The 27,535-nt window shown below is 36.8% G+C and overlaps 2 protein-coding genes across 5 annotated transcripts in view; one reads left to right on the top strand and one right to left on the bottom strand.

Annotated features, from left to right (window-relative positions):
- The window catches only part of SLC9A7 (solute carrier family 9 member A7), a 52,594-nt gene extending 51,694 nt beyond the window's left edge, over positions 1-900 (bottom strand). For both annotated transcript variants that reach the window (XM_087938426.1, XM_087938427.1), the window contains exon 1: positions 394-900. In XM_087938426.1, the coding sequence (XP_087794552.1) occupies positions 394-643 (250 nt within the window). In that variant the 5' untranslated portion in view covers positions 644-900. The remainder of the gene's footprint in view (positions 1-393) is intronic.
- On the top strand, positions 847-26,626 carry RP2 (RP2 activator of ARL3 GTPase). Of its 3 annotated transcripts, none has more exons than XM_087938428.1 (5): positions 847-1,261; positions 18,381-19,046; positions 20,317-20,431; positions 22,908-22,993; positions 24,492-26,626. In XM_087938428.1, exons 2-5 carry the CDS (start codon positions 18,399-18,401, stop codon positions 24,573-24,575), a joined length of 933 nt encoding a protein of 310 aa, XP_087794554.1. In that variant the 5' UTR covers positions 847-1,261; positions 18,381-18,398; the 3' UTR covers positions 24,576-26,626. The 3 variants fall into 3 exon arrangements, with proteins under 3 accessions (XP_087794554.1, XP_087794555.1, XP_026563302.1); XM_087938429.1 differs by lacking the exon at positions 847-1,261 and adding an exon at positions 14,354-14,574; XM_026707517.2 differs by lacking the exon at positions 847-1,261 and adding an exon at positions 14,574-14,853.
- The last annotated feature ends 909 nt before the right edge of the window (positions 26,627-27,535 follow it).

The following is a 27,535-nucleotide window of genomic DNA, read 5'->3' as shown; positions in this document are numbered from 1 at the left end:
AGCAGGTAGGACTGGAAGGCATTCGTCTTGAAATCAATCCCGATGTGTTGAAAAGTCACGCGTGAAGAATGAAGCCACACCAAGTGTTTGGGGGGGAGGGAGGGACAGGAGTGCCCGTGAGCCGGCATTTCACACGCACAAAAACAACCCAGTTTGCCTTTTGTCCCCTGCGATCTGTCAAATAAACCAAAGCGGGGGGCGGGGAGGAACTCTAAATCAAGGCTTTCTGGAGACACAGAGAGACGGGCGCACTTGTATTTAAGATGCCCGCCCAGCATTTATTACTTTTAAATGGAAAAATGGTACCAGGCTTTAGCGACGGTCCTGAAACCGGACTGCAGCAACGGGAATGAATGCCCGGTCGCCGCGTTTCTCAAAGAGCCTGCGACTCACCGTAGATCATGGCCAGGCCGGTCTCATGGAGGAAGCGGACCCGGCGATGCTTGAAAAGCCAGATGGTGAGAATAGTGAGGGTGAGGAGGAGAATGAACGTCAGGAGGCTCACGCTGTCTTGACGGTGGCTCTCTTCCGCTTCTTTCTCCGTGGCGATCTCCTCCATGGCGCTGCTGCTGCTGCTCCGTTCTCCCAGGCACAGCCCAGGGACTGGGGAGAGGACGAGAAGCAGGAGCCGCAGACGCGCCATGGCAGGTTCCCCTGGAGCACCACCGCTCGTGCCCGCCTGCGTCCTCTCGGCGCGCCGAGCTTCCTGCCAGCAGCCACTGCAGCAGCCGGGCAAGGCTCCTCTCGGGCGACGGTGCTGGGCGCTCAGGCAAGTCGCCGCTCCTGGCAAGGCAGGCGCCGAGCGACTTCAGCAGGCAGGATCGCCGAACTCCACCCCTCGGCGTCGCAGCTCCGGCATTAAGTTTGCCGAGAGGCGCTCGCTCTCCCGCCTCGTTTCTTAAAGGCTGGCCACGCTTTAGGGTAGCGCGCCGCCCGCCCCCCTCCCTCCCTCCCGCTGCACAGGGGCGGGGTCTACGCTTGCAGCAGAAAGAGGTGATAGAGTGGGCTGCACCATTGCAGGCTGCGGGAGGGGGAAACCTCCCTGGATGCTCTCCTTTATCCAAGCAAAATATCATGACTTGGAAAGCTGGCGCAAAGGACTCTTCGATCGCTTGCTTGAATTACATGAAGAATTGTAGTCAAATTTCGAAATAGAATCCCCCCCCCCCCAACCAAATCTTCGCATTACGAGGCTGTTCGATCCGGTCTTTTTTTTTCGGCTGATGGAACTCTTGTTAGCTGGGAACTGACTGCGAATGAGGTTCGTCTTTACCTGCTGCTTGGGAAGGCATTTATGTTCTTGCGGCTTTTGCCCTCTTTCCCCAATTGCAAGCGGAAAGTAAAAAAAGACGTGGATGAACCAAAGAAATTACGGCAGGCCAATTCGGGACTGTTAATAACCCAGGCTCAAACCGAGGTCTTCAAACTCAGTTGATCATCTCCAGTTCTTCTGCGCGATGACTGAGTTTGCATGACCTAGTTAACAAGTTAGCCTACCAAGCTGTAGCTTATTTCATTGTGTGTTCATCCCATCTATGTGGTTCAATTACGACTTGGAATTTATTTTATTTATTTAATTAGTTGTCAAGCGATTATAAGATAACAGGTATTTATGAATACATGAAATGGATACATACAAGAGAAATAAAAAGAAACAATAGGATAGGGACGGTAGGCACATTGGTGCGCTTATGCACACCCCCTACAGACCTCTTAGGAAAGGGGTGAGGTAGACAGTCTAAGGTTAAAGTTTTGGGGGTTTGGGGAAGAAACCACAGAGTCAGGTAGAGTATTCCAAACATTGACCACTCTGTTGCTGAAGTCGTATTTTCTGCAGTCAAGTTTGGTGTGGTTAACCTTGAGTTTGTATCTATTGTGTGCTCCTGTGTTGTTATGATTGAAGCTGAAGTATTCATTTGCAGGTAGGACATTGCAATGTATGATTTTATATACTATACTTAGATCGGACCGAAGGCAGCATAGTTCTAGATTTTCTAGGTCTAGAATTTCAAGTCTGGTGGCATAAGGTATTCTGCAACGAGTAGAGGAGTGGAGAACTCTTCTTGTGAAATATTTCTGGATTTTCTCAACTGTTAATATCAGATATGTAATGTGGGTATGTGGTCCAAACCCAGAATATTGTGGAAACCATCGTTTATTCTGGGCAAGCAGGTTGTCAATTCACTTAGGATTGTATTAGTGGCTACGACTGATAGGAATCAACCACTAGGCACGAGATTGTCCCTTCTGCAAACACATTTACTTGGGAGTAGGCAGTACTTAAGATTTCTGCAAATTTTGCTGCATAGATTTGTGTACTGCAGTCCTTAAAGAAGATCTGTGTTTCATTAAGTCTCTTCAAAGTACTGGGAAATTTTCTAATTTGTTTTTCAGGTGTAGTGTTTTCACATGGTGGTTTATAAAAATATATTTAAAACAAACCACTGGTAGCAAAAGAAAGTCCAGGACTGTATTGGTTGGAAGCATGCAGAAGAAGCCTTCATTCTGCAGTGGATAGACAATGACTAAAATGATGATTAAATGGCTTACATAACTACTTCAAATTAACGGTGTAAATAAAATTTAAAACAGTAGTACCTTGAAAATTAAATATAAATAATGCTAACTGCACATATCTTAAGTTTTTTTCCTAATACCAGCTGTGATGAGAAAGTAAATACTTCATTAGAGAAGAAACTCCCAAATAGTTATTGAAAAGGGTTTTGATTCAACTATTCTGTTTCAGCATCAGTCTTGTTCTACCACTTAAGAATAATTATGCTCAGAGGATATAATTGCCAAGAGTTTTGTTGTAATAATTATCAGACATATAAATACTCAAAGTAGGATTAGACAAATGGAAAATATTAATCATAGTACACTCCTTTGTTTGCAATTCTGAAACAAGTATTGAGTTTGCTTTCTAGTAAGTGTAAATTGTGGTTCTACACAATTAAGTAAATTTAGCCCCCCCATGTCATCATTTTAAACTTCTTTTTTTTTAAAAAAATATTTGTTTTTAAAACAAACATAAAAACATCAGGCCATCTTCCATATATGTAAATACAGTGTGCTGGTTGCTTTACAAATTGTTTTGTGCTTCCATTTCGTAGTCTTCAATTACAATTACATTGTATACGATCTCATATTTTCAATCCAGTATTAAATACATTGGTATCATCAATCATTTGACTATACTTTTATTCATTCATGCTTTGGAAAATAATCATATTTTACTTAATTTGATTTGTGACAATTCATATCATCCCAAATCTATCCTAAAAATATTTTGTAGATATATTAAGAAAAGAATACATCTTTATATATTTAGTATTTTCTAAAAGTCTACATATTTCATTACTATACTTTATTGTCTAACCATTGATAGAATAGATCCCAAACTTTATAAAATTGTTTATCATCCTGTTCTCTAATTTCAAATGTCAATCTGCTCATTTCAGCACATTCCAATATTTTCTTAATAATTTCCTCCTGTGATGGTATATTCTCATTTTTCCAGTTTTTAGCAAATACAATCCTAGCTGCTGTTAATACATTTACTATCAGGTACTTCAAATCTTTACTGTATATTTCAGGTAAAATTCCCAATAAAAATATCTCTGGTTTCAAGTCTATATGATTTTTTGTCATTTTTTCCAACCACGTGTGGATTTTAGTCCAGTATTTTCTAGCGTCCTCACAAGTCCACCACATATGGTAATATGAGCCAGGTGTCTGATGACATTTCCAACATTTTTCGGATTTATTCTTGAACATTCTTGCTATTCTTGTCGGGGGGAAATGCCACCTGTAAAACATCTTATACAAATTTTCTTTATATTTTGTTGACATTCTCATTTTATAATTTTGAGACCACAATTTTTGCCATTTCTCTAGATCAATCCCATATCCAAAATTCTTCCCCCAAGCAATCATAGTTTCTTTAACTTGTTCTTCTTCTAGTTTAATTTCTAATAAATATCCATACAATCTTTTAATCAACTTTTCATCAGTACCTGTCAAAATCTTATCTAAATCAATCAGTTTATCATAGAAACCTTCTGTTTTAAAATCTTTATCATACCTTGAATGTATTTGCGCATATGAAAACCAATTCATCTTTATACCTTGTTCCTCTAGTTTTTGTATAGATTTAAGTTCACCCTTTTCTTTCAGTATTTCACCATATCTAACTGTTTGTTCCTTTTTGTATATTATAGGATAAGAAAATACTTCAATAGTCGATAACCAGACTGGAATTTTCAAATAGCATTGTCTTTTAATCTTCTCCCAGTTTAACCACAGAGACTCCCGTATATAATGTCTTCTAAAGTACCCCTGTGTTTTAGTTCCTTTATACCATAAAAAGCATGCCACCCCAACAACAGATCATGTCCTTCTAATGTCAACAATCTAGTATTTATTAATGTTATCCATTCCTTAACCCACATCAAATTTGTAGCTTGGTAATACAACTCCCAATTAGGCAAACCAAATCTTCCTCTTATTCTAGCATCTTGCAAAAGTTTTAACTTTATTCTCACTTTCTTACCTTGCCATATAAATTTCAACACAATTTTATTTAAGTCTTCAAAATAGTCTTTTGGAATTGTTGGAATCCAGCCTAATTGGAATTGTTTGAAACAAATAGGAAATTCTGGGTAATATATTCATTTTGATTGTTGATATTCTCCCTATTAATGACAGTTGTAAATTTTCCCATTTTGCCAAATCTAGCGCTATCTGCTGTTTAAGTTTGATATAATTATTTTCTTTTAGTATACCGCATCTTGCTGTCAAGTATATCCCCAAGTACTTGATCATATTCGTAACCTGAATTTTCAGTAAGTCTGCCAGTTCTTCCTTTTTTCTTGGTAGCATATTCTTTGTCAAGATCTTTGTCTTATCTTTATTTATTTTCAAACCAGCCACCTTTCCATATGTCTCTATCTCTTCTATCAATTTTGATGCTGTTTCTAGTGGGTCTTCTAGAATAAAACCAGATCATCTGCAAATGCTTACAACTTAAATACTTCCTTTTTAATTTTCATCCCTTTTATATTCTTTTCATCTCTAATATTTCTATTTAGCACTTCCAAAATTAACACAAACAACAGAGGTGACAGTGGGCACTCTTGTCTTGTTCCTTTTCTTATATCAATAGAGTCTGTCAGTTCTCCCTCTATCATTGCCTTTGCCGTTTGCTTATGATATATAGCCTCTATTGCTTGAATAAATTTTCTAGCAAAGCCCATCCATTCCAGCAGCAACAACATGAATCGCCAATTCACATTATCAAGTGCCTTCTGTGCATCTAGAAATATCAAAGCCATTTGTTTTTCAGGATGTGCCTCATAATATTCCAAATGTCCAAGATTACTCTCATATTGTCTTTAATTTGTCTCTTTGGCAGAAATCCATTTTGATCAGGATGAATAAAATTATTTAAGTATTGTCTTTCTGCCAATATTGAAGCAAAAATTTTATAATCTGCATTTAGTAGGGAAATAGGTCTATAGTTCTTGATTTGTAATGGATCGGCCTCCTCTTTTGGACAAGTGTAATATAAGCTTCTGACCATGATTTAGGTATCTTCTTCTTTAACATAACTTCATTCATAACTTCTAGCAATGGAAGATTCAACGATTCTTGTAATGTTTTGTAAAATTCTGCCGGAAGTCCATCTGGGCCTGGTGCCTTTCCATTATTTTGCTTCTTGAATGCTTCAGTTAACTCCATCATCGTTATATTGCTTTCTAACATTGTTTCAGTCTCTTTAGGTATCTGGGGTAACTTAGCATTCTGTAGGTACTGTTTGATTCTTTCCTCATGAATATTCTCTTGTGTGTATAGTTTCCCATAATAGTCTCAAATGATTTCCTTCTTCTCATTACTACCATAGCAAACTTGGCCTTGATCATCTATTAATTGCAATATTTTCCTTGACTCTTTCTCCTTTCTCAATTTATATGCTACCCATCTACCTGGTTTATTTGCATCTTCAAAGTAATTCTGTTTAGCACCTCTAATTTTCTGTGCTAATTCTTCTTTTTCTTCTTTTTCTCTAATTTCTTCTTTTTTATCTTTATTTATATCCATTTTTAACTTAATGTCCTTTTTCTGTGGCATTTTCTGTAGCTCTTTTTCAAGTCCTTTATACTCATCCTCTAATGCCTTAGAGGCTAATCTTTTCATGGTATTTCTTTTCCTTGTATAGTCTATTATCAAGCCTCTGGCATATGCCTTCATTGTATCCCATACATTCTGGATTGATGTATCTTCTTTTTTGTTTTCTCTAAAGAAAAAAGCCAGTTCTTTCTCTATCCACTGTTGTGAAGTCTTTTTCCTTTAAAATAGTATTATTTAGCATCCATCTAGATCTTCTTTGTCCTTTCCATTTAATTGTCATTGGATTGTGACCTGCCCAAGTACTTGTTTCAATATTTATTTCTTGGATATTAGTTAACAATTCTGCTGACATCCATATCATATCTATTCTGGACCATGATAAGTATCTATTTGAGTAGGTGGTGTTTTGTTTAATTTTAGCATTTCTTTCTTTCCATGTATCTTTTCAGTTTATTTCATCTACCATATTAAAAAAAGATTTAGGGAGAGTCTTTCTGTTTTGCTTTATTGTTTTCTGTGCTGTATAGTCCAGTTTGTTGTCTACAATTCCATTAAAACCTCCCATCATAACTATATTAGCATAGTCCAGTTCAATTATTTTGATATGTAATTTTTTATAAAATTCTTCTTGTTTATCATTCGGGGCATAGATTGCAATCAAGAGCGTTTTTGTATTATTATCCATTATTTCCACCATTAGTATTCTTCCGTCGTCATCAGTATAAATCAATTTTGCTGGAATAGTCTCTTTAATATATAAAACCACTCTTCTTTTCTTACATTGTGTCAAGGAGGTAAATATTTTCCCTAGTTTTGGCTGTATCAACAATTGTTCATATTGCTTTTTAATATGTACTTCTTGTGGGCAGATTATATCAAATTTTAATTTCTCTAATTTATGGAAAGTTTTCCTTCTTTTAACGGCTGAATTAAGTCCATTTATATTAATTGTAATCAGTTTTTTCTCTTCCGTGGTTATATTTTATAATTAGGATTGGCAGCTCTCATGGATCTTGATTCACATTGACCTTTTGCTTCCTCCTTTCCACCTACTGCACCTTCTTTTTTTTCAGTCATCATTTGGCAATCCTCTTGGAATTCAATTAGTGAAATTTCTTTTTCTGCCCCTTCCTCTTTCCCTCTGAAAAATTCTGTATAAAATGATTCAGCCTTCTCAATTGAATCAATTCTGTATCTCTGTTCTTGCCATGTGAACATTAAACCTTCTGGAATCAGCCATCTATAATTCACCTCTTTTTTAAGTAGCAATTTGGTCAAGAATCGGTATTCTCTTCTCATCTCTCTCACTCTTCTGGGTACTTGTTTCAAAACTACAATCTCCTTATCTTTATATTTCAATGTTTTCTCTCTCGCCACTTGCAATATTTGCATTTTAATGGCTTTCTTTGTAAATCTGATATGAACTTCTCTTGGTAGGCTATTTCTCATTGCGTATCTTGTGAAGACTCGATAAACCTCATCTATTCCATCCATCATCTTCTCTCTTGTTATTTCCAAAGCTTCAGCCAATATTTCTATCATTATCTCATATAGATTTTGTCCTTTTTCTTCCTCTATGTTTTGGAATCTGAAATAAAATTCTGATCTGTCCATCTCCCATCTCAGCATACCACTTTTATCTTGTTCAACCACAGTTAATCTGGTATCAATGTCTCCAATCTTCTAATCTCTTTGTTTATCTTCTTCAATTTTTAGTAGTCTATCATACTTCATCATCATTTGTTGGATGTTCTTGACTTTTTCATCAGTTTTCCCTGTTCTTTGTTCGATGTTCTCTATTCTCTTTTCAATATTCTCTGATCTTGTTTGAATGTTTTGAATTCCTTGCATAATCATCTGCAGGGTCACTTTTTCTTTTTCTTGTTCTTTCTCTTGCCTTAACATTGTCAGTGTTAAACATTGTCCTCCAGATGGTGGCGAGGAGGAAGTAGAAGTTGAAGAGCCGGTAGCTGTTAATTTCCTACTCATTTCAAACAATTCAAAATCTTCAGGTTCTTCTAGACCTTAATCCGATTGTAAAGTAACCAATTGCGATTCCAAATAAAAATAGTAGGAAAAAAGAAGCCAAATAATAATAATAATAATAAAAGAAAAAAGAATTTCTCCAGGTTCTTGTATACTTTAATCCAATCGATTAATTAGATAACAATGAAAATTCAAAAATGAAGGAAAAAACCATAAACATACACAAAGGAGAAAAAGTTGTAAAATCCTAAAAAAGATGGAAAAGTGAAGAATAAAAAGCTTTAGAAAAAGGAAAAATTCTTCAGGTTCTTCAACACCTTAATCCAATTAAGAGGTCTCAAATATAAAAGACTGCATAAGAGAAAAAGAAAAAAAAAAGCCAAGAAGATAACAAGAAAGAAAAAACCAGTATTGGAGGTATATGGAAAAACAAAAATACCAGAAAATCAAAAAGAGAAAAAAAAAGGCTGCTCCCTTAAAAAGAAGAGGAAGGGAATCATTAATACTAAAACTTTTCTTTTAAAATAAAAAACAAACGTAAAAAAATAACTTCCAAGGACAAGCATAAAGAAAAAAAACAAAGTTCCAAAGAACTAAAAGTCCAAATAGCTATTTCAAAAAGTAAACTGTTGAGGAGGGGTAGCACAGCTTAGAAAAAAATCAAGAAAACACACTACACTTTGTTTAGTTATCCAAGGCTCTTGTTATAACACTCTTCTCCAGAAACTTATCACCTTTTCTTTTTCTATAACCTTCAGCACCAGACTCCAGCTGTTGATAGAAACCCAGAAGAGCACCTGCAATAATACTCTCCCATGCTCTTCCCTCTATCTTATCAAATAGCAATGTCCTTGAAAAAAAGTCTGTTCTTTCTTTCTCAGCTTTGTCTGGTCACAATAGAATATTTCCAAGCCTCTAGTTGGCAGTGTTACAAAGTTTCTTTGCTTTCACTTTCCCCCTCCTTTTCCAAGCAAAATGCAGTAAGAATTAATAAAAAAAGAAAAAGATATTTTAAAAAAAGAAATAACTAAAGTTATTTTAGTCTCTAGCCTAAAATAGTTACAAAATCAAAAAGGAGAAAAAAAAATAGATGAAAAAGAAAAAACAGTCCAGTTTCAAAATATAAGATCATGTATAGAAAATCCAGCAATGAGAAAAAAAAAACATTACTTTGACATTCCTGTTTAAAATCGCCGCTTAATCACTTAATCGCCGCTTAATCACTTCTGTCAAAACTTTTACAGATTCTTTCTTTTCCTTAGGGTGCCCTTTCAGATCTTAGAATAAAGAAAAAGTTCTCACCAAACCGGCACACTCTTTCTGTTCTCTTCCGTTTTGGAGCTGTCCCAACTTCAGCAGCTTTAATGGCTGCCTCTTTGCCGCTGGCAAGAAGAGCTTCTCCTGGATCTACCAGGGACTTTGTGGTGTCCCTGAGATCGACAGGATGCGCTCTTCACTTTCACTGTCTCTTCGGGACGGTTTAGATCCGATAGGATCATCCAGGAGCAAAGATATTGGCAGCAATCTCAGACCTCCAAGATCACATGCAGTATTGTAGCGACGCCAGCTCCGTCCTCTCCAAGCCCGCATTTCTCATTTTAAACTTCTTGATTATTTTGTATTTTGTATTATCATCAATTAGGTTAATTAATTCCTCAGAGATTTTTTTTTGAAAAGAATGATGTTTACTTCCCCGCTGAAAACGTTATGTTAATCAGGAATAAATATAAATTCATCTCCTTGACAAGTAGCCATTGCTAGATGTAACCATACTGGACAACTTTTGTCCAGTATTCATTTCTCTCTTTTTAGGGAAAGTTATTGGGTAGGAGATTGCACAATAATTTCAGAGGATCCTGGATGAAACTGATTTATTCTAGACTCATTTCACTTGATTTCAGACCTGAGTATGGGACTCACATAGCATTGGTTGTACTTTTGGATGACCTCTGGCATGAACAGGGTGTGAGAAGCACTTCCATCCTTGCTCTCCTTGACTTCTCAGTGGCTTTTGATATCATGGCATCCTTTTCAAACCATGGCATCCTTTTGAGCCAGTTCTGGGAACTGGGAATGAGTAGCATTCACTGTACTGGGTATACTGTGTATACAGTGTTGTTTTTCCTTCTTCCTCTGGGATTGGTTCCTGTCAATGCTGATTGGGAGTGAGAAGTCCTGTCTTCATCCCCTGCCTGTTGGGGAATTTTCAGGATTCAATACTCTTTCCGCTCCTGTTCAACATACATCATAAGTGTCACAGTCGCTGCATCATGTTGACATCATGCAACGTTTTGTGATGTTTCGCCGTTCGCAGAGCTTGGGTGGGCTTGGCTGGCACATGGCACATCTGGCCCATGGGCTGCCTGTTTGACACCCCTGATCTTCATGAACTCACTTGGTGAGGTATTATCACTATGCTGGAAATAGCTACCTTTCTGTCTCATCTCTTGGTAAATTATGTGATATTGTTGAGATTCTGCCTCAGTGTCTAGAGGCAGTAGGAATTCAACAGGGTTCAGCTAAGGTCTAGCAAGACTAAGTGGTTGGGGATATACAGGTTCCAGGGGTTCATCTTTAGTTCTGGATGGGATTGCCCCAAATAGATGTATAGATGGGATTGCCCCAAATAGACACAACTCCTACTCAAAGATCAGATAACAGAGGGCTTCTGTGCAATTTCATGTTGTGCAATTGAGTCTGTTCCTGCATTGGAAGGTTCTGCTTGCAGTTATTTGTGCCCTGGTCACTCCTTGAATGGATTATTGTAATGCACTCTTCTTTGGGCTACTCTCGAGAACTACCGTTGGTAAAAAATATCACATAGTGAGCATTTATGCATGGTCCTTAATCAGTGCACGGTACATTTCTATTCCATATCTTGGTTGCTAAAATGTTTATTAATTAATGGTGCTAGTAATCATCTATAAAACCCTATATAGCATGGAGAAGGGTTGAGGGGCTGCCCCTCCCCAGTTGCATCCACCTATCCAATCAGATCTGGCAGAAGAAGCATATTATGAGCCCCATTTATGAAAGTATCATCTAGTAGGACCCAAGAAGACAGCCTTTTCTGCTGTGGTGTCCACCCTTTGAAACATCATTTCCACATATCTTAAATTGGCTGCAACCCTGGCCTTTAAGACGTGGTTTTGGCTATAGAGGTTTGGCAATGGTTGGGAACATTTACAATGGAGATGGGTTTAGCTGCTGATCATGTCTTTGTTTTTAGTGTGATCATGGGTTTTATGTGTTATATTTATGTTTTAACCATTTTAATTGGTGGTTTTTAACTGTCCAGAGTTAATTAGGTGAGATGGTAGCCATACTGTTTGAATAAATATGGTATGCATCAATTTAAAATTAAATTCTATAAATGCCAGCAAATACAAAATTAAGACACAAAGACTTTGTACCATGATCCAATATAAACCTCAGCAAGTCGTATATACATTTATTTGATATAAGTTCAATTAAATCAAGTAGCATTTACTTATTAAACATGCATAGAATAGGTTTACATGTCCTTTGGAATAATTGTTTTTCATTTGCCTAACTACACAAGAATTTATGCTACTCTGTATCATAAAGGAAGATTAGCAGTTTTGTAGTAGCTACTGAGATCCTATGGATGACGCTAGATGCTAGCAGCAAATTGCAGTGTCTAAAAACCTGTATAGGGCCTCTTGGCTACTTGCATGATCTCATCCTCTATCTGTTGGGTTGGAAAGTCCCGGACTTTCCAGACATATAGGTGATCTCATTTACTAACATCACCACTAGTTTTAAGGATTGGTTGGGAGTTTGTACCAATGTAGATGGGAGGTTTCACCCATGTGGGATCTATTCTCCAATCCAAATGCTGTATCTATGCTACTCTTCCTTGCTTGTAAAAATGGTATGGAAGAATAAACACTGCCCAGGCAGTCAGACATCTTGGCATCCTGCACAATGACTGATCTTTGAAATCCATCACAGTTTCTTTTCTCAGAAACTAAAATACTTGATAACATGCTTGGCAACATGAGATAATACATGTAATACAAAAGCAGATCATAAAGTATTTATTACCAAGGCTACATCTTCAATCCAATCTGATTCTGAGTTCACCAGCTGGAGTGGAATTCTAATTTCAAGAACAGAAAGGCCACAATTGATCAAGAGACAATTTCCTTCTATTTTAAATCAACTAGGCATTTTTGGATCATCTTGAAATTAATTCACAGAAAAAGAGAAGAATCAACAAGTATCGAGTTACATCCTTTGAATGCGTTGATTAGACCAGTAATCCCCAACCCTCAGTCCATGGACTGGCATTGGTCCGCAGCCTGCAAGGAACCAGCCTGTGCAAGCAAGCGAAGCCCCCGCCCTGCACAAGCGGAACCATGAAACCACTCCCCCACCCGGTCTGTGGAAAAACTGTTCTTCAAGGAACCAGTCCATGGCACCCAAAGGTTGGGGGCCACTGGATTAGACTGAAGAGGCTGGGATCTGGGACTAGAATACTATGAGATTGGGACTACTATTTTCTTCCTTTGACTTTGGAAGTCAAACCATCTCCTTTTCTTTCATTTAAGGTTCTGCTTTATAAAAGAAGATAACCTATTATATCACAGAAAAGGGCTATCTTGTCAAAAACCACTTTTCTAATATTGTACTTAAGAGCTGTTACAATTTTCTTTCCCTTGATTTTAATAGGATTAAATTATAAATTGTATGCTATTCATATAGGATGCTGTAATTTATTCTGCAGCAATAAAAGGTAATGCATTAATATGATTCAAATATATTTTTCATGTTAGTGTCATCTCAACATGCAAAACATAGGTAGCAAATTAGGGTTTTTTTTAAAGTGACCTGCTTGGTACTTGAATGATAGACCACCAGAAAATACCAGAGACATATGTTAGAGAGGGAACAAAAGCTCTGGAGAAGGAAATAGCAAGAAGACTATGTGGATATATTTAGATTGTGATAAGCAGTTGAGATTTAGCTTAAGGCCTTTACTTTGTTTGCTTCTCATTAAGTATACATAGGACTGCTTTCTTAACACTTCACACATTTTTAATAAAGGCTTCATGTTTCAAAATCATTGGGAGCTAGCCAGCATACAAATTTAATAAATAAAATACTGTCTAATCATCTCAGCTGGCTAGCAAAATGTTGGCAGATTCTATTGACTAAATAAAATGTGCACAAGGGATTTTAGTTCTGTAAATTTAATAGAGTAGCAGGAAACAGTGAGTTCCAGTCCAGCCTCCAGCAGAAAGCCAGCTGTGAAATTTTGTACCAATTACTCAATTATGAAAGTCTTGCCAAGAAAACTTGAGGGACTTGTCCAGCCGGTTGCTGGAATCAAAACTAACTTGAAGGTACAAACCAAATAAACTATGCTCCTATTGAGTGATTATGTGCCATCAAGACATTGTCAGCTCTTAGTAACCATAGATTTTTCTCCATGATCTGTCCCTAACTTGATCTTTCCAATCTTCCATCAATTACCACTGTAATTGAATCCATCCAGCTTACTGCTGGTCATCCTCTTCTCCTTGTTTCCACTTTTTCTAGCACAGAGCCCTTGTTCAGAGAGCTGGGTATATAAAGTGTCCAAACTAGGATAATTTGATCCTGGTCATTTGTGCAAACTCAAGTGATAACTCTGGCTGGAATGCTAATGTTTATCTTAATAATCTATATAGAGGAACCGTTTATGTTTCCTTAGAAGTCCCATCATATTTAGTAGAAGCCTCTTCCCAAGTAAGGAGGCATAAAAAAGCTTTCCGTTGAAAGTATTCCACTTTTTAATGTGTAATTACAAAAAAAAATCGTCTTAAGAGTAAAATATTATACCTTAAGAACCAGAACAGAACATTCCTCTTGGTAAACAGAAAACTTGCTGGTACTTTCCAAGCAAGAGATTAAATCTTTACAGGGCATGCTATAATAAATATATCATAAAATAGCCGACCATTCCAGTTAGCCGCATAATCCACGCTATTTTACTACACCCAGGAAAGCAGGATTCGTAGGTTCACGTGCAGATGATCTTTTAAGGCTGGTAACACTTATTTCTTGTGCCTTCGGGCATCAGCAGAATGCTTTTTTTTTTCCCGCACTGAGCAGCCGGTGTGCACAGCCTACTCGAGGCTTCAGCAGCGACATAGGATGGACCTCACACTTGAGTTCAAAACGCCCTTCGTCGCCCCCGCCGCCCCCACCACGCCCCCAACAAAAGCAACACGTCTCTGAGCGCGCCGGCGCGCGCGCAGAACGGCGACAACGGCTCGCTCCTTTTACAGACAATTCGTTTCCCGGCTTCCAAGCTCATGCGGCGAGCAGCGGGGCCGCCGTCGACGCGCTTCGTTGTTTGTCAGCGAACCAGATTGACGGAAATCTTTGACATGCGATGCTGATTGGGAGACACGCCGGGAAGGGCGGAGCCGCGGTCGCCATGGGAGACCGGTGAGGGAGAAGCCGGAAGCAGGCGCTTTAAGTAGAGGGTGGGGCGTATTCAGTTATATTAACTTCGCGGGAGGCGCCGTTGAGAGCAGCTGTTTGCGGTTCGTGGTGGGTGGGTGTTCGTATTCTGAGGTGAAGGAACAGATTATGGGCTGCTTCTTCTCCAAGAGGCGGAAGCAGGCCAAAGAGGCCAAGACTGCCGCCGAGGGCGGAGATCGGAATGGCTCTCTGTCCGCGGAGGCGGACAAACAGCCACAGTACAGTTGGGACCAGCGAGCCAAGGTAACCGCGGTTTCCTCCTCTGAAAGCGGCTGCCCTTGGGGGTGGGGTGGGGGTTTGCTGCCGAGCGCACAGGGCTACTTCCTCTTCTTTGCTGGTCGCGTTTGCACAACATTGGGATCCATGGGGCTTGGCTGGTGGTGTGTCACGTGAGGCCTCGCCAGTTTGGCTAGATCAGGGGTCGCCGACCTTTTGGACCTCAGGGACCAACAAACTCATAATTTTAAATCCCGTGGACCAGAGAAACCCTGGGAAAAATCCCCCCCAAAAAGTCTGCAGGAAAATTCCCCACCTCATTTTCTTACCAATGGATCATTCTTTATTTGGGATCCAACACAGAGAGAGACTTTTGGCTTCATGCAAGGAAAGCAGCAGAAGTCTTTCTTTCTCTCTCCCGAACTCTGCCAGAAAGGAGTCTTTGTGAGACTTGTCACGCCAGGGCAGCCTCTTGGAGCAGGATGTCTTGCAGGGTCCCAAAGACTCATTTCTGGTGGAGTTTGGGGCAGAGAAAGAAAGACTTTTGCTGCTTTCCTTGCGTGTAATCAGAAAGAAGCAGCCCGGTGGCCAGGCCCCCTCCCCTCACTATCATGTTGTGTGCAATGCAAAGACATAAGCCTTGTGTTCCCATGGGCCATGTGCGCGGCACAGCCTTGTGTTCCCATACAGCCTGGATTAATTGCTTTGAGGGTGACATTTCTCTGCGGACCACCAGTGGTCACCAGCCCACTGGTTGGTGACCACTGGGCTAGATCATGAATCATCAGTGTGTCTGTGTGAACCCAATTGGTTGAGTTAATCCCATTTCCTGAGATACAGTATACACGAGTCGTTCCTTTGAAACAATAGAAAATATTGGTAGCTCGGGTTTTGATCTCCAAGTTTGCTTCAGTTTGGTTTCTGAATGTTTCGTTACCAGGCTAGGTAACATCAGCAGGATTGTCTTGCTCTGTTTCTCATCTTCTTCCGGGAACTGTTTCTTCTCTCCTTCCAAGGAGATTTTCCCAACGTCGGTTTTCCTTAAACGGTTACCATTCTAGCTTGGTTGGGAGCAGAACTCTCAAAAATATTGTGCTGAATGAAAATTCTGGGTGTTGTGCCAGATTTGGGGAAAGTTGCTTCAGCCCATCTGACACCTCACCATCACCTTTCGCAATGTTTTTACTTGCCTGCTTGGTCTTGTCAGATGATTCCTGTAAACGATGGATAGGCTGCTTTTGTGGCAAATAAACATTATCTGCATCTTCTTCAGGATTTGAAAGGTTATTCTTGTCATCTCAAAAGATGCGTGATTAGATATTCTTTACCAGCCTTTAACCATCCTGGTGAATTTGAAGCATTGTGGTGAGTCTTCTCTGTGTGGTAGGAAGCTTCCCAGCCTTTAGAAGCAGTGATTTTGTTTTATCAATTATAATGTAGTCTGTGTTGGACTTGGTAAATACTTAAACCTGATAGTGATGGTTCAGAGCACATCAACGTATTCTTGTGTACATAATCTAAGATATAATGATCTTCCGTTGTTTTCTATCTAGATATCTCTTGTGTATAAAAATGAGACTGCAGGTAATGACACAAGCTTTTAATATTCCCAGGGGGTTCTCTTTCTTTTTTTAATAAGTGAAGGTGTATGGAAGCCTCCCTTTCAAGATACATAACACTAACACAGGAGTTATTCTCCTTTATTTAAGAACATTTAGAGAGACGCTGTCAATTGTCCTTTACATTTGGTGCCTAAGGAAACATTGAAATATTTTTTGACTCATTTCCTTGAGTTATGAAAATAACTTCTCTATAATTTGTAATGACTAAAGGCTGGAAGTTTTAGGGACTTCCATCTGCATTTTGGGCTGGGGTTATGGCTTTATTTGTTGTATTTATGAGTTGCTTGCTCCATTGAGTTGAATTGAACATATCACCTTGAGATTTCCCAGTGATTTCCTTTCCAGTGACAACCAGGCCACATAAGGCATAATTTTCAAGGCTAAGTGCTGACTTTCACCTATTTTTAAAAATTGTGGAAGCACAGAATGTTTAAAAGTGAAATATGAGATTTTCCCCACCCTCCCCCAATTTTCTAATAAACATTCTTTTAAACTGGCTGCCAACTATTTTCCTACATGTTTGGTCCTGATTATGGATGTAATATCAATATTTAGATTTATAAATGAATTTTGAATTAAAAACAAATTGCAGAAATTAATTGTATATTTTAACTAGTTTATAACTTACAAAATGGTGTTTGAAATATAAAAATTGAATCAGCTGGTGTTTTAGAATGGGTTATGCCAAGTAATAAATTTAACTTGTCCTAATATTAAGAAGAATTGAAATTAAGTTAGTTGAGGCTTTATAATAAACATTTGAATGGGGAGGGTTTAACAAATATTATACAATGTATAATTTAATGTTGGTTTTTTCTTGAAATGATGGGGAACTTTTTGACATTTAAGGAAGCTAAGCTGAATTGAAATGCTGTTTTAAAAGATGCTAACTTGTGGAATTATATTCTGTCATTATTTGCACAATCCGGCCAATATTAGCAGAATAACTTTGCTTGTGTTTTCAGATTAGGTCAATTAGTTGTGACACAGCTTTTCAATTCCATTTGGCTTAATTTTAATCAGCACCTGCTGTTTTCCTGTTTTATATTTTGGAAGTGTAAGAAAGTATAAATTTTATTTTTTTATCTGGCTAAATTTCCATTTTTCAGTATTCTCTAGGAACGGAATATGTGATATAATTCCTTAAAATATGATCCTTGAATTATATGCATTGTCTAGAACCTATAGATTTATGTAACTATTACTCACTACTTAATTAAAACAAATAACCTTTACATTTTAAGACAAATTGTTGTGCTTTTCTGATAAAATCCATATTTTCAAATGTAAATGTTTAATGCAATGCTTCAATATTATATTCAGAAGTACAATTCTATTACAATCTTGCAAGAAATCCTTGATACCAGTAAACTTAAGCCACTAAAAATGACAAGTGCAAAAGATCAAATTCACACATGGAGGTTCAGTTAAACTGATTGATTGCTAAAAGCCTATCCACAGGAATCTTCTCAACTAACAGTATCTGATTAGACATAAACAAGGGTCCATGGCACTCAAGCATGATTGGACTTAATTTGCTTGTGGCTACCTAGCACCAGGTTCTGCCGTGCCTTCTACAAAATACTTGATTTTCTTTTTATGTTGTACTGTCATTTTGTAATTGAATAGTATTTCACCAATCAATAGCATAGTTGAACTATCCTACAGAATGCTGTTCTATATTGATTAACAATTTGTAAGCTCTTAATAGAAGTTCTGTAAAAAACAACAACTTTCCTTCAGTCTCTTCAACAATGGAATAGAAATAGTTACTAGCTTAAAAGAACAAATAAAATAACATTGTTATTAGATACTTTGTATAATATAGTGTGGTAAATATTGATTCTACATTTTTTCCAGACTTGAAATGATGGGGAACAATTAATGACTTTTAAGAATATACCTTGACTATAAAAATTGCTTTTGTTCTAGATTGATCCAAAAGATTACATGTTTTCTGGACTCAAGAATGAAACAGTTGGACGTTTACCTGGGAAAGTTGCAGGGCAACAGTTTGTCATTCAGGACTGTGAGAATTGCAATATTTATATATTTGATCATTCTGCTACAATCACTGTTGATGACTGTATAAACTGCCAAATTTTTCTAGGACCTGTAAAAGGCAGTGTGTTTTTGCGTGACTGCAAAGACTGTAAGTGTGTTGTGGCATGCCAACAGTTTCGTACTCGAGACTGTCGAAAGATAGAAGTATTTCTGTGCTGTACCACCCAGCCCATTATTGAATCTTCTACAGGTATGAAATTTGGATGTTTCCAATACTATTATCCAGAACTAGCTTTGCAGTTGAAAGATGCTGGGCTAAGCATCTTTAACAACACATGGAGCAATATCCATGACTTCACACCAGTTTCAGGAGAAAATAATTGGAGTCTTCTAGCTGAGGATGCTTTAGTTCAAGACTATGTACCATTGCCGACTACTGAAGAATTAAAAGCTGTGAGGATTTCAACTGATGTCAACAAGAGCATAATTCCAATAACCCTAGGAGGACGGCCAAAAAAAAGTGAGGAATCTTGCTTAGTAGTGTTCTTTGCTGGAGACTATACAACTGCAAATGCAAGAAAGTTAATTGATGAGGTAAGAGATGAGATAAGGTAAAGCAATTTGCTTTACTTTATACTTTGTGTTTAAAACTAAAGCTATTTTGCCTTTTTAGAAATAGAAGTATTACAAATCTGTAGTTTTGAAATGGCTTTTAGAAGGCATAATCAAATCTTGACATGATGCAATTTTGCAATTTATATGACTGACAGCCTATGCTTTGCAGTCTGAAAATATAACCTGTAGGATGCAACAGGAGAATAATCCAGAGTAATATTTGAGGATACACATGAGGATTGCAGAGAGAGAAGAATTCCACTTCATAAGCTGAAGTCTGCTGGTACAGCATTAAAGAGAATCTTGCAAAAAGATGTTTATAGTATCCTCATGGTAAAGATCGGTGCCTATGCAAAAAATGTCAAACCAAATTATTTGATCTCCAATTAGGATAGTTTTTACACACTTGTTTTACTGCAAGTGTGTTTTGCTAGGGCAGAAGTACAAAGAAGAAAAGGGGCCAGGAGCCACATGCAAATTTCTTTAGCATCCAGAGTGGGAGGGGCTATATGTTGGATTTTCAATGCCTATTAAAGAGTCTTAAGATAGATACCTTAAGCCTTTGCAAATGCTTAAATCTCTTTCCCAAAACAGCTTTAATGCTGCTTGCTAGGTTACATTATATTTTACACTAAGCTGGAATGGACCTCAGACTAGCAGAAGTTGTGCATCCTTGTTTCAAGGTCTAGAAAGGATTGCAAATTTCCAGAATTTAGATCCAATAATAAATTATTGGGGAACAACTAATTAGTAAGAAATTTACACTTATCAAAGTCAGCATCTGACTAACAGTTCTTTAGAATCAGAGTTAGAAGGAGTCATATAGATCATTGAGTTCATCCTCCTGCTTATAACAAAATCCAAATTAAATCATCTGGGCATTTAAATTTGAATTGTTATACATGCCATAAATAAATTGTTATATATTGTCGTAAATTATTCTCCATTGGACTTACTCTTTCTTGCTGATAGAGGTTTCATTTTCTTGACTTGTGTCCCATTCAAGCTATTTCTGAATCACATAATGATATGTAGCACTTTATATGGCTTGATGTAATGTGTTTCCCCCCAATTTACTATGATTTAAGAGGATTTAGATGGCTTTAAATAATGGGGAAATTGCTGTGCGGGAAGAAACATTTGCATAAAAATAAATGGTTTTTGGTTTTTCTAAGGATTATTTCCATGTGCTGTTTATTAAAATTTTACATATTTCATATGTATTCCAATTCTTACTGAAATTCAATAGATGACTGGCAAAGGCTTTTGGCTGATACAGACAAAAGAAGTTTCAATGAAAGCTGATGATGCTCAACGAGTGTTCCAGCAAAGAGCATCTGAATTCATCCCTTTACTTGACAAAGGTATAATTATTTGAAAAACTCCAAAAAATTAAAACTGTTTCTTCAATCTGAATGTAATTCCTAAGGCAGGGGGCAATGAAAATTAATACTGTACATAAATCTTTTTAAAAATGCTTTGTCACCAAGTGGCACATTTCACTTGCTTCACTTCACATAATGATCATACCATTATTTTTTTACAACAAGTAATAGGCAAAGATTATTTATAAAAGCTGTACTATCAATATTATTCTTGAAGGCAATACAGGAATATGCTGGTTTCATTGCAAAACTGAATTTTGATAAAGTTTCTGTTATTTATAGACTTGATACTGATCATCAGCTACTGTAAAATACATTTTAGCTGTATAATTTATGAAAGCTTTAGCAACATTGCAACATACGTAATTCAAAATATAAAAGAATAAGCAGGAACAAATTTTGGTTCCCAATAAGAAGCATGCATTGTTCTAATGTCAAGAACCATATATACTCCTAAATACAGTAGGTGCTGTTGTATCAAAGCATAATTCTAGTAGTCTTGTCTTCTTCAAATTTAAAAGAGAAATGAATTCTCCCATGATATAAGGTTTAGACTTTCTTTTGAAGATTTATCCAAAATAAAATTTGGTTCTGAGTTTAGGAAAACTCCTTCCCAACTCAAAAAAATAAGCAGGGAACATAAACAGACAATATCCAGTATGATGTCTACTTTCTGTCAAGCTAGGCTAGTCAACTCTAGATGAAATCCTTTCTGGAGACTTCTCCCAACATATGTGTGCACAGGCATATGTACATATGTATTTCCACTTATATACTTGCTAGAGGTTGCATTCCAAGAAAACCCAGGTCAAGAAAATAATGTATAAATAACTACTTCTATTTGTTTATAGAATAAGGTTAATTAGCTATGGAATAGATTCCTTCCGGTATAGAATCATTGTCAGGATAGGGAAGGGAAAAGTGATGCCATGTTTCAGCATTACAGGGAAAATTAAATCCACTAGGCAAGCAGCCCCTTCCAAGTGGTGGCTGATCTTAAAAGACTGATCTTGATGTCTTCAGCTACGTGACCCATTTGCTCAATTTTGGCTATAGATTATTCTCCATGACTGTAGAATCAACTTATAAGAGCCACGGTGGCACAATGTTTAGAATGCAGTACTGCAGCCTACTTTTGCTGACTGTCAGATGCCTGCAATTTGGCAGATCAAATCTCACCAGGCTCAAGGTTGACTCAGCGTTCCATCCTTCCAAGGTCGGTAAAATGAGGACCCAGATTGTTGGGGGCAACATGCTGATTCTGTAAATCACATAGAGAAGGCAGTAAAGCATTGCAAAGTGGATAAGTCTAAGTGCTATTGCTCTTATAGGTAATATTTGGGGGAGGGGACATATGTCCTACTAATAAATATACTTTTTATAATTAGTCCCTTTTATCTTTCATAAACAGGGATTTACAGCGTTTTAATTTATTATCACCCTGTGCTATATAAAGAATTTACAGAATATAAAATACTCAATAACTATATAATAAAACATATATATATGTAAAAGTGACTGGGCAATTGAAAACAGAAGTGGAAACAAAAAAAACCTCTCTTATTCAGCAGTCAAATGGAAAAGGTCTTTGTGAAGAGAGTTTGTTCAACAAATGTAAAATGACTCCCTCATAAACTTCTGGGAGTGATCATTCTATAGTGTAGGTGCAACCACATTGAAAGTCCATCTGAGAGAACTCAAAATGACACTGTGCATCTGGCAGACATAGCAGAATCTCCACCACAATCTCAGCGTTTGATCAGATCTGTAACACTAAAGGTGGCCCATCAGAATTCTGGTACAAACATAGCAAAACCCTGAACTTGGTTCAGATTCTAACCTAAAGTGCTTCAGTTGCTTCAGCAGAAGTTATAAGATGATACACATTACTCAGCAATATGATTACTGCAATCTACATCACTGCCACTTCTGGATCAAATGGAAGGAAAACATCACTTACATTGTAGTGATATAAGCATAATTTTGCATATGTAAGTTTTCCCCAAGTAATAACTTGCAAGTCGGACAGTTAAATAAAGTAACATTAATGAGGTGTGGTTCCAAAGCTCCTGAAGATTATTCTCAGTGGCTTCATATAAATATTAAACAGTATTAGGGATCAAGTTAATGCTTTATGACATTCCACACAGATCTATCAGAGTCAGAAATACAGCCATTTAGAATTGTTTATGCAAGTAGGAGTCAAATACAGTTAACACAGTATCCTCAATTTACACAATTCAGAAAGGTACCACAGTTGACAATATCAAAAGTTAATGGAAGATCCATCAGAAAAATATAGGGTTGTACTTGGTATATTTTCCCAATATTGCAGACCAGATTTGGAAGAGATCTGCAATGCAGAAAGGATTATTTTGTTCAGTTTCTTGTACTCACCAGCATATAGAGTTGAATTTAATACCAAAATACTAACTCTTAATTATTCCTTTTCTAGGTCCTGTTGTTGCTTTAGAGTTTAATGGAGATGGTTCTATAGCAGCCTGTCAAGACATTGTTGTTAATGTCTTTAGTGGAGCTAAAGTAAGTAGTGGTGCAGATTCTCCCTGAAACTGTTTTCTGGAAATTATAGCATGTTTTTCCAGTGTACTACTTTCTCCACAGAATTTTACTTTTAAAAATGAAATGAATTCTGTCCGTTCTCTAGAAACTTGAAAGCTAGGGCACATGTATGGTTCTATTTGGTGATGGTAATAAATAAATATACATACATTGTGCTTCTGCAAAGTCACATGTTTTCCTATCTATATCAGGGGTGTCAAAACTTGCGGCCTGTGGACCAGATGCATCACATACTGCCCATGCCCACCCCTGGTTTAGCGAAGGAAAACAGTTGCTATATGTCACATGATGACGTGACGATGCAAATTTGACAACCCTGATTTACACTGCTTAAAAAAATAAAGGGAACACAAAAATAAGACATCCTAGATCTGAATGAATGAAATATTCATATTAAATACTTTGTTCATTACATAGTTGAATGTGCTGACAACACAATCACACCATAATTATCAAGGGAAACCAAATTTAGCAACCTATGGAGCTCTGGATTTGGAGTTACACTCAAAATTAAATTGGAAAAAAACACTACAGGCTGATCCACCTTTGATGTAAGGTCCTTTTAAAAAGTCAAACCCTTGTGTGGGTTTTAGGCTCTGTCTCATGCTACCACTAGAGTGAAAGCACCGCCAGCATTCAAAAGTGACCAAATCATCAGCCAGAAAGTATAGGAACTGAGAAGTGGTCTGTGGTCACTACCTGCAGAACCACTCCTTTACTGGGGATGTCTTGCTAACTGTCTATGCTTTCCACTTGTTGTCTATTCCATTTGCACAACAGCATGTGAAATTGATTGTCAATCAGTGTTGCTACCTAAGTGGACAGTTTGATTTCACAGAAGTGTGATTGACTTGGAGTTACATTGTGTTGTTTAAGTGTTCCCTTTATTTTTTTGAGCAGTGTATATTGCCAATATGCCCTAGTGCCTGAGGCAATGAAAAATGTTGTTTTAAATTTTTACAGTATTAATATGTTTGGCATTTTTATTATATATTTTATGAATTTGGAATCATGTAAATAAATACTTTAAATAAATGGTGATTCACCTAGCATTATTCAATTAACTTCTGGCTCATAATTACTGGGGCAAAAATTAATTGAATAATTATGTTAAATTAGTTCGTGAAGTGAATTATCTTATGTATTAGCTAGAACGGGGTCTCCAACCTTGGCAACTTTAAGACTTGTGGACTTCAACTCCCAGAATTCCTCAGCCAGCAAAGCTAGGTACCACTTTAAAGCAAAGCTGGCTGAGGAATTCTGGGGGTTGAAACCCACAAATCTTAAAGTTGCCAAGGTTGGAGACCCCTGAGCTAGAAGATACCAAGTCTATATCATTTAAGGATGATTTAATCTGAACCAGTTGACTGGCTTATTTAAAAACACAAATTAAAAATCTGGAATAAAACACTTGAGTTCTAAATCTTAATTGTGCTTTCTTTTTTATCCTAAATTACAGGTTTTTGTATCTGAGGACAAGTTGTCTGCTTCAAGAGAAATAGACAGTTTCTATAATTTTGCTGATATGCAGATGGGAATGTGAAAGAAATAAAAGCACCTTACTGAAAAATATCTACTTGATAGTTGAATTGAGCATTAGGTTTGTACAACTCTCTGAATTAAGTGAATTTTTTTTACCTTTTTTGTCTTTTCCTTATAATACTGATTTTTCATTAGTACTATAAAATTGAAGTAACTCTAATCCCTCTTAACTGTAATGTGATTGTTTCTTTCCTGCTTATTATATTTTAATATTATAACATTTTCAGCTATAATGGTATATTAGATGGAAGTATAGATGTTAGAAAGCTGGTGCATATTGAAGATTTTTTATGTATGTTTGTATCTTTAGCATAAACTCAATTTTGTCAATGACATGCTTTATAACATTGAACAAGCATTACTAACAGTATGTCCTGAATTTTCAAACACTTCACATGAAATCAGTATCATTCAAAAGATTTTAATTCTGACTGATTTGTCTCATTACTCTAAAATTAGCAACAATGAAGAAAATCGTTATTTTAATTTTTACTCTCAGTCCAACTCATTATTTTAACTTTTGCTCTCAGTCCAACTTTCAATATTTGATTATACTTGAATGACATAACAGTTCAAGAAAAAGCATTTATGGAAATAGGCAAGGTTTTGCTATGGCTTTGATAAGTATCTCCAACAGGAGATTTGATTGCTGTTGTTGCTGAATTTCTGTGGGAGTGCTGCTTCATATTTTTTTATATTTATATTCCAAATATATCCAATTTGTAAATGCAGATCTTATAGAAATGTGATATTTTACTTAATATTCAACATTAAAGGTTGCAAACCTGCTTTTAGTTTAGAGTATGTATGACTCACTTCTATTTATCTCAATTTTCAACCCTTCTGGTTTGATTTTACATAATGTTAAGCCAGGATTTTTTAAACATAATTGCCTAAATCCTTACACGCAAAAGGGGTTTATTTCTGCAGCAAGCCCTGTTTTCAAATTCTGTGCTGTTAAACTATCATTTACCTATCTTAATTTGCATCCTACCAAAGTTTTTTTCTGGCCAAGAGATGCAAGGCATTATCAGCTAGAACAGCATTTCTCCCCAGGCTGAACTTTATCTTATTTTGTCACATAATTTCTTTTTTTACTCGCTGAGTTCCTCTCCAAATACAGGAGAGTGGTGGAGGTCATAAACTGCTTCTGACTGCAAAAAACTGAGAATAACATTAATCAAATGATGTTTCTTAGAAGATATGTAAGGCAGAAACAGGTCACAGAGGAACTTTGATGTCAACATCCACTCATTAATAAATAAGAAACCAGAATATAGACATATCACACAGCTTGTTCCACCCAAAACCCATACACGTTTCTTTCAACTCAAACAGAGGCCACTTCAAAATTTCCTCACAAATTTACTGTTTAATAAATAATGGTTAAAATGAAACATCTACACAAATCATTTTTCAATATTTCAGATATATTACCTGTATCATTGAAGTGGTTGAATGGTAAATATAGATTATGAGAATTTAAAAAAAATAATGTAATCAGTTTATCACTTGTTCAGAGTGTAGCAAAATATCTTTTAGCCATGCTGTAGCTACCCAGGAACTTCCTTTAAATAGAGTAAATGTTACTGTTTAAGGATTATACTGCAAATTTACTGGTATCTGAAAGTTTGATATTTTACACAACTGTAAAATTATTTTTTGTATAGTGTTTTATATGTAAATACTGGTTTCTTTCCTATATTAGCACTTTATTTTGGATAAAGACTGTATAGAATGTTCACCTGTACACTTTAACAGAAAGCAACAGTAAGAGGAAAAAAAAGAGAAGAAAATTTCTGCATTATTCATTGGCAGTCAACTTAATCAATGGAAGCATCACAGATGTTTACTTGTTTTTATATTATCAAAATGGAAGGACTCATGAATTAATTTCTGAATTGTTATGTATTTGATATTGTTTATGAATTGAATTTATTGGTACCATATTGTAGAATTTAAGAAAAATTTATATGGTATGTTACAGCTTTTATATACAACTTGTCTAGCATTTGTGAAATCTGTTTTATAATGAATACTTAAATGAAAGCTTCCTTTATAGTACATTGCACTTTTCTTAAAAAAAAAAAGACTCTGGTAAGTATTGCACACACAGTTAATTCCTAAATCTTCAAGCTTATACAGGCTCAATTTATGTTCACAACCAACTCCAGAATTCCAGTTGTAAGCCATTTCTATTGTAAATCCAGGATCCATATGACTGGGCTCAGTTTTATTATCGTTTTTACAATGGTGGTAAAGTGAGTCGTCATGGCTATTAAGTGCACCACATGGGCCATTAAGTGAATCCAGCATATCCAAGAGGCATTTGTTTGCCCATTTTTCTGCCAGAAAAATAGCAACAAAAGTAGCAAATTGTAATCAAGTGACCATGAAATAATGCATCTGGTCATAAATGTGAGTTGGTTGCCAACCTCCCAAAATGCAACGTATGACCAGACAGGTGGAGGTGTTGCAGCAATCATAACTTCAAAGATGGGTCCTAAGTAGCTTTTTTGAAGTCTTAACCTATTTTTTAAACAAGGACCACCTGTAATCTTATTGTGTTCATTTTAGATAGATTTTGTTGGATCTGATGCTGATAATCACACTTTACAAAAAGTCTAATGAAAAGATGAAGAGGCGGAAGAGGTTTAAAGTTCCTTAGAAACTGGGAAAACAACTACACATAGTCCTTGACTCACGACCACAATTGAGCCCAAAACTTCTGTTGATAAGTGAGGCAGTAAAGTGCCCCAATTTACAACTTTTCTTGCCACAGTTGCAGTTATTAAAGTTAGTAACATGGTTGTTAAATGAATCTGACTTTCCCATTGAATTTGCTTGTCAGGTGAACCTGATCACATGACCTGGGACACTGACCATCATAAATACATGCCAGTTGGCAAGCCTCCAAGTTTTGATCACATGACCATGGAGATGGTGCAAAGGTCTAAATAT

This window comes from Pseudonaja textilis, chromosome 8 (genome assembly GCF_049901715.1).
Source record: "Pseudonaja textilis isolate UNSWEBS1 chromosome 8, rPseTex1.2, whole genome shotgun sequence".
NCBI lineage: Eukaryota > Metazoa > Chordata > Lepidosauria > Squamata > Elapidae > Pseudonaja > Pseudonaja textilis.
The sequence above is the reverse complement of the archived record's forward strand: the minus strand, read 5'-3'. Positions and strand labels throughout refer to the sequence as shown.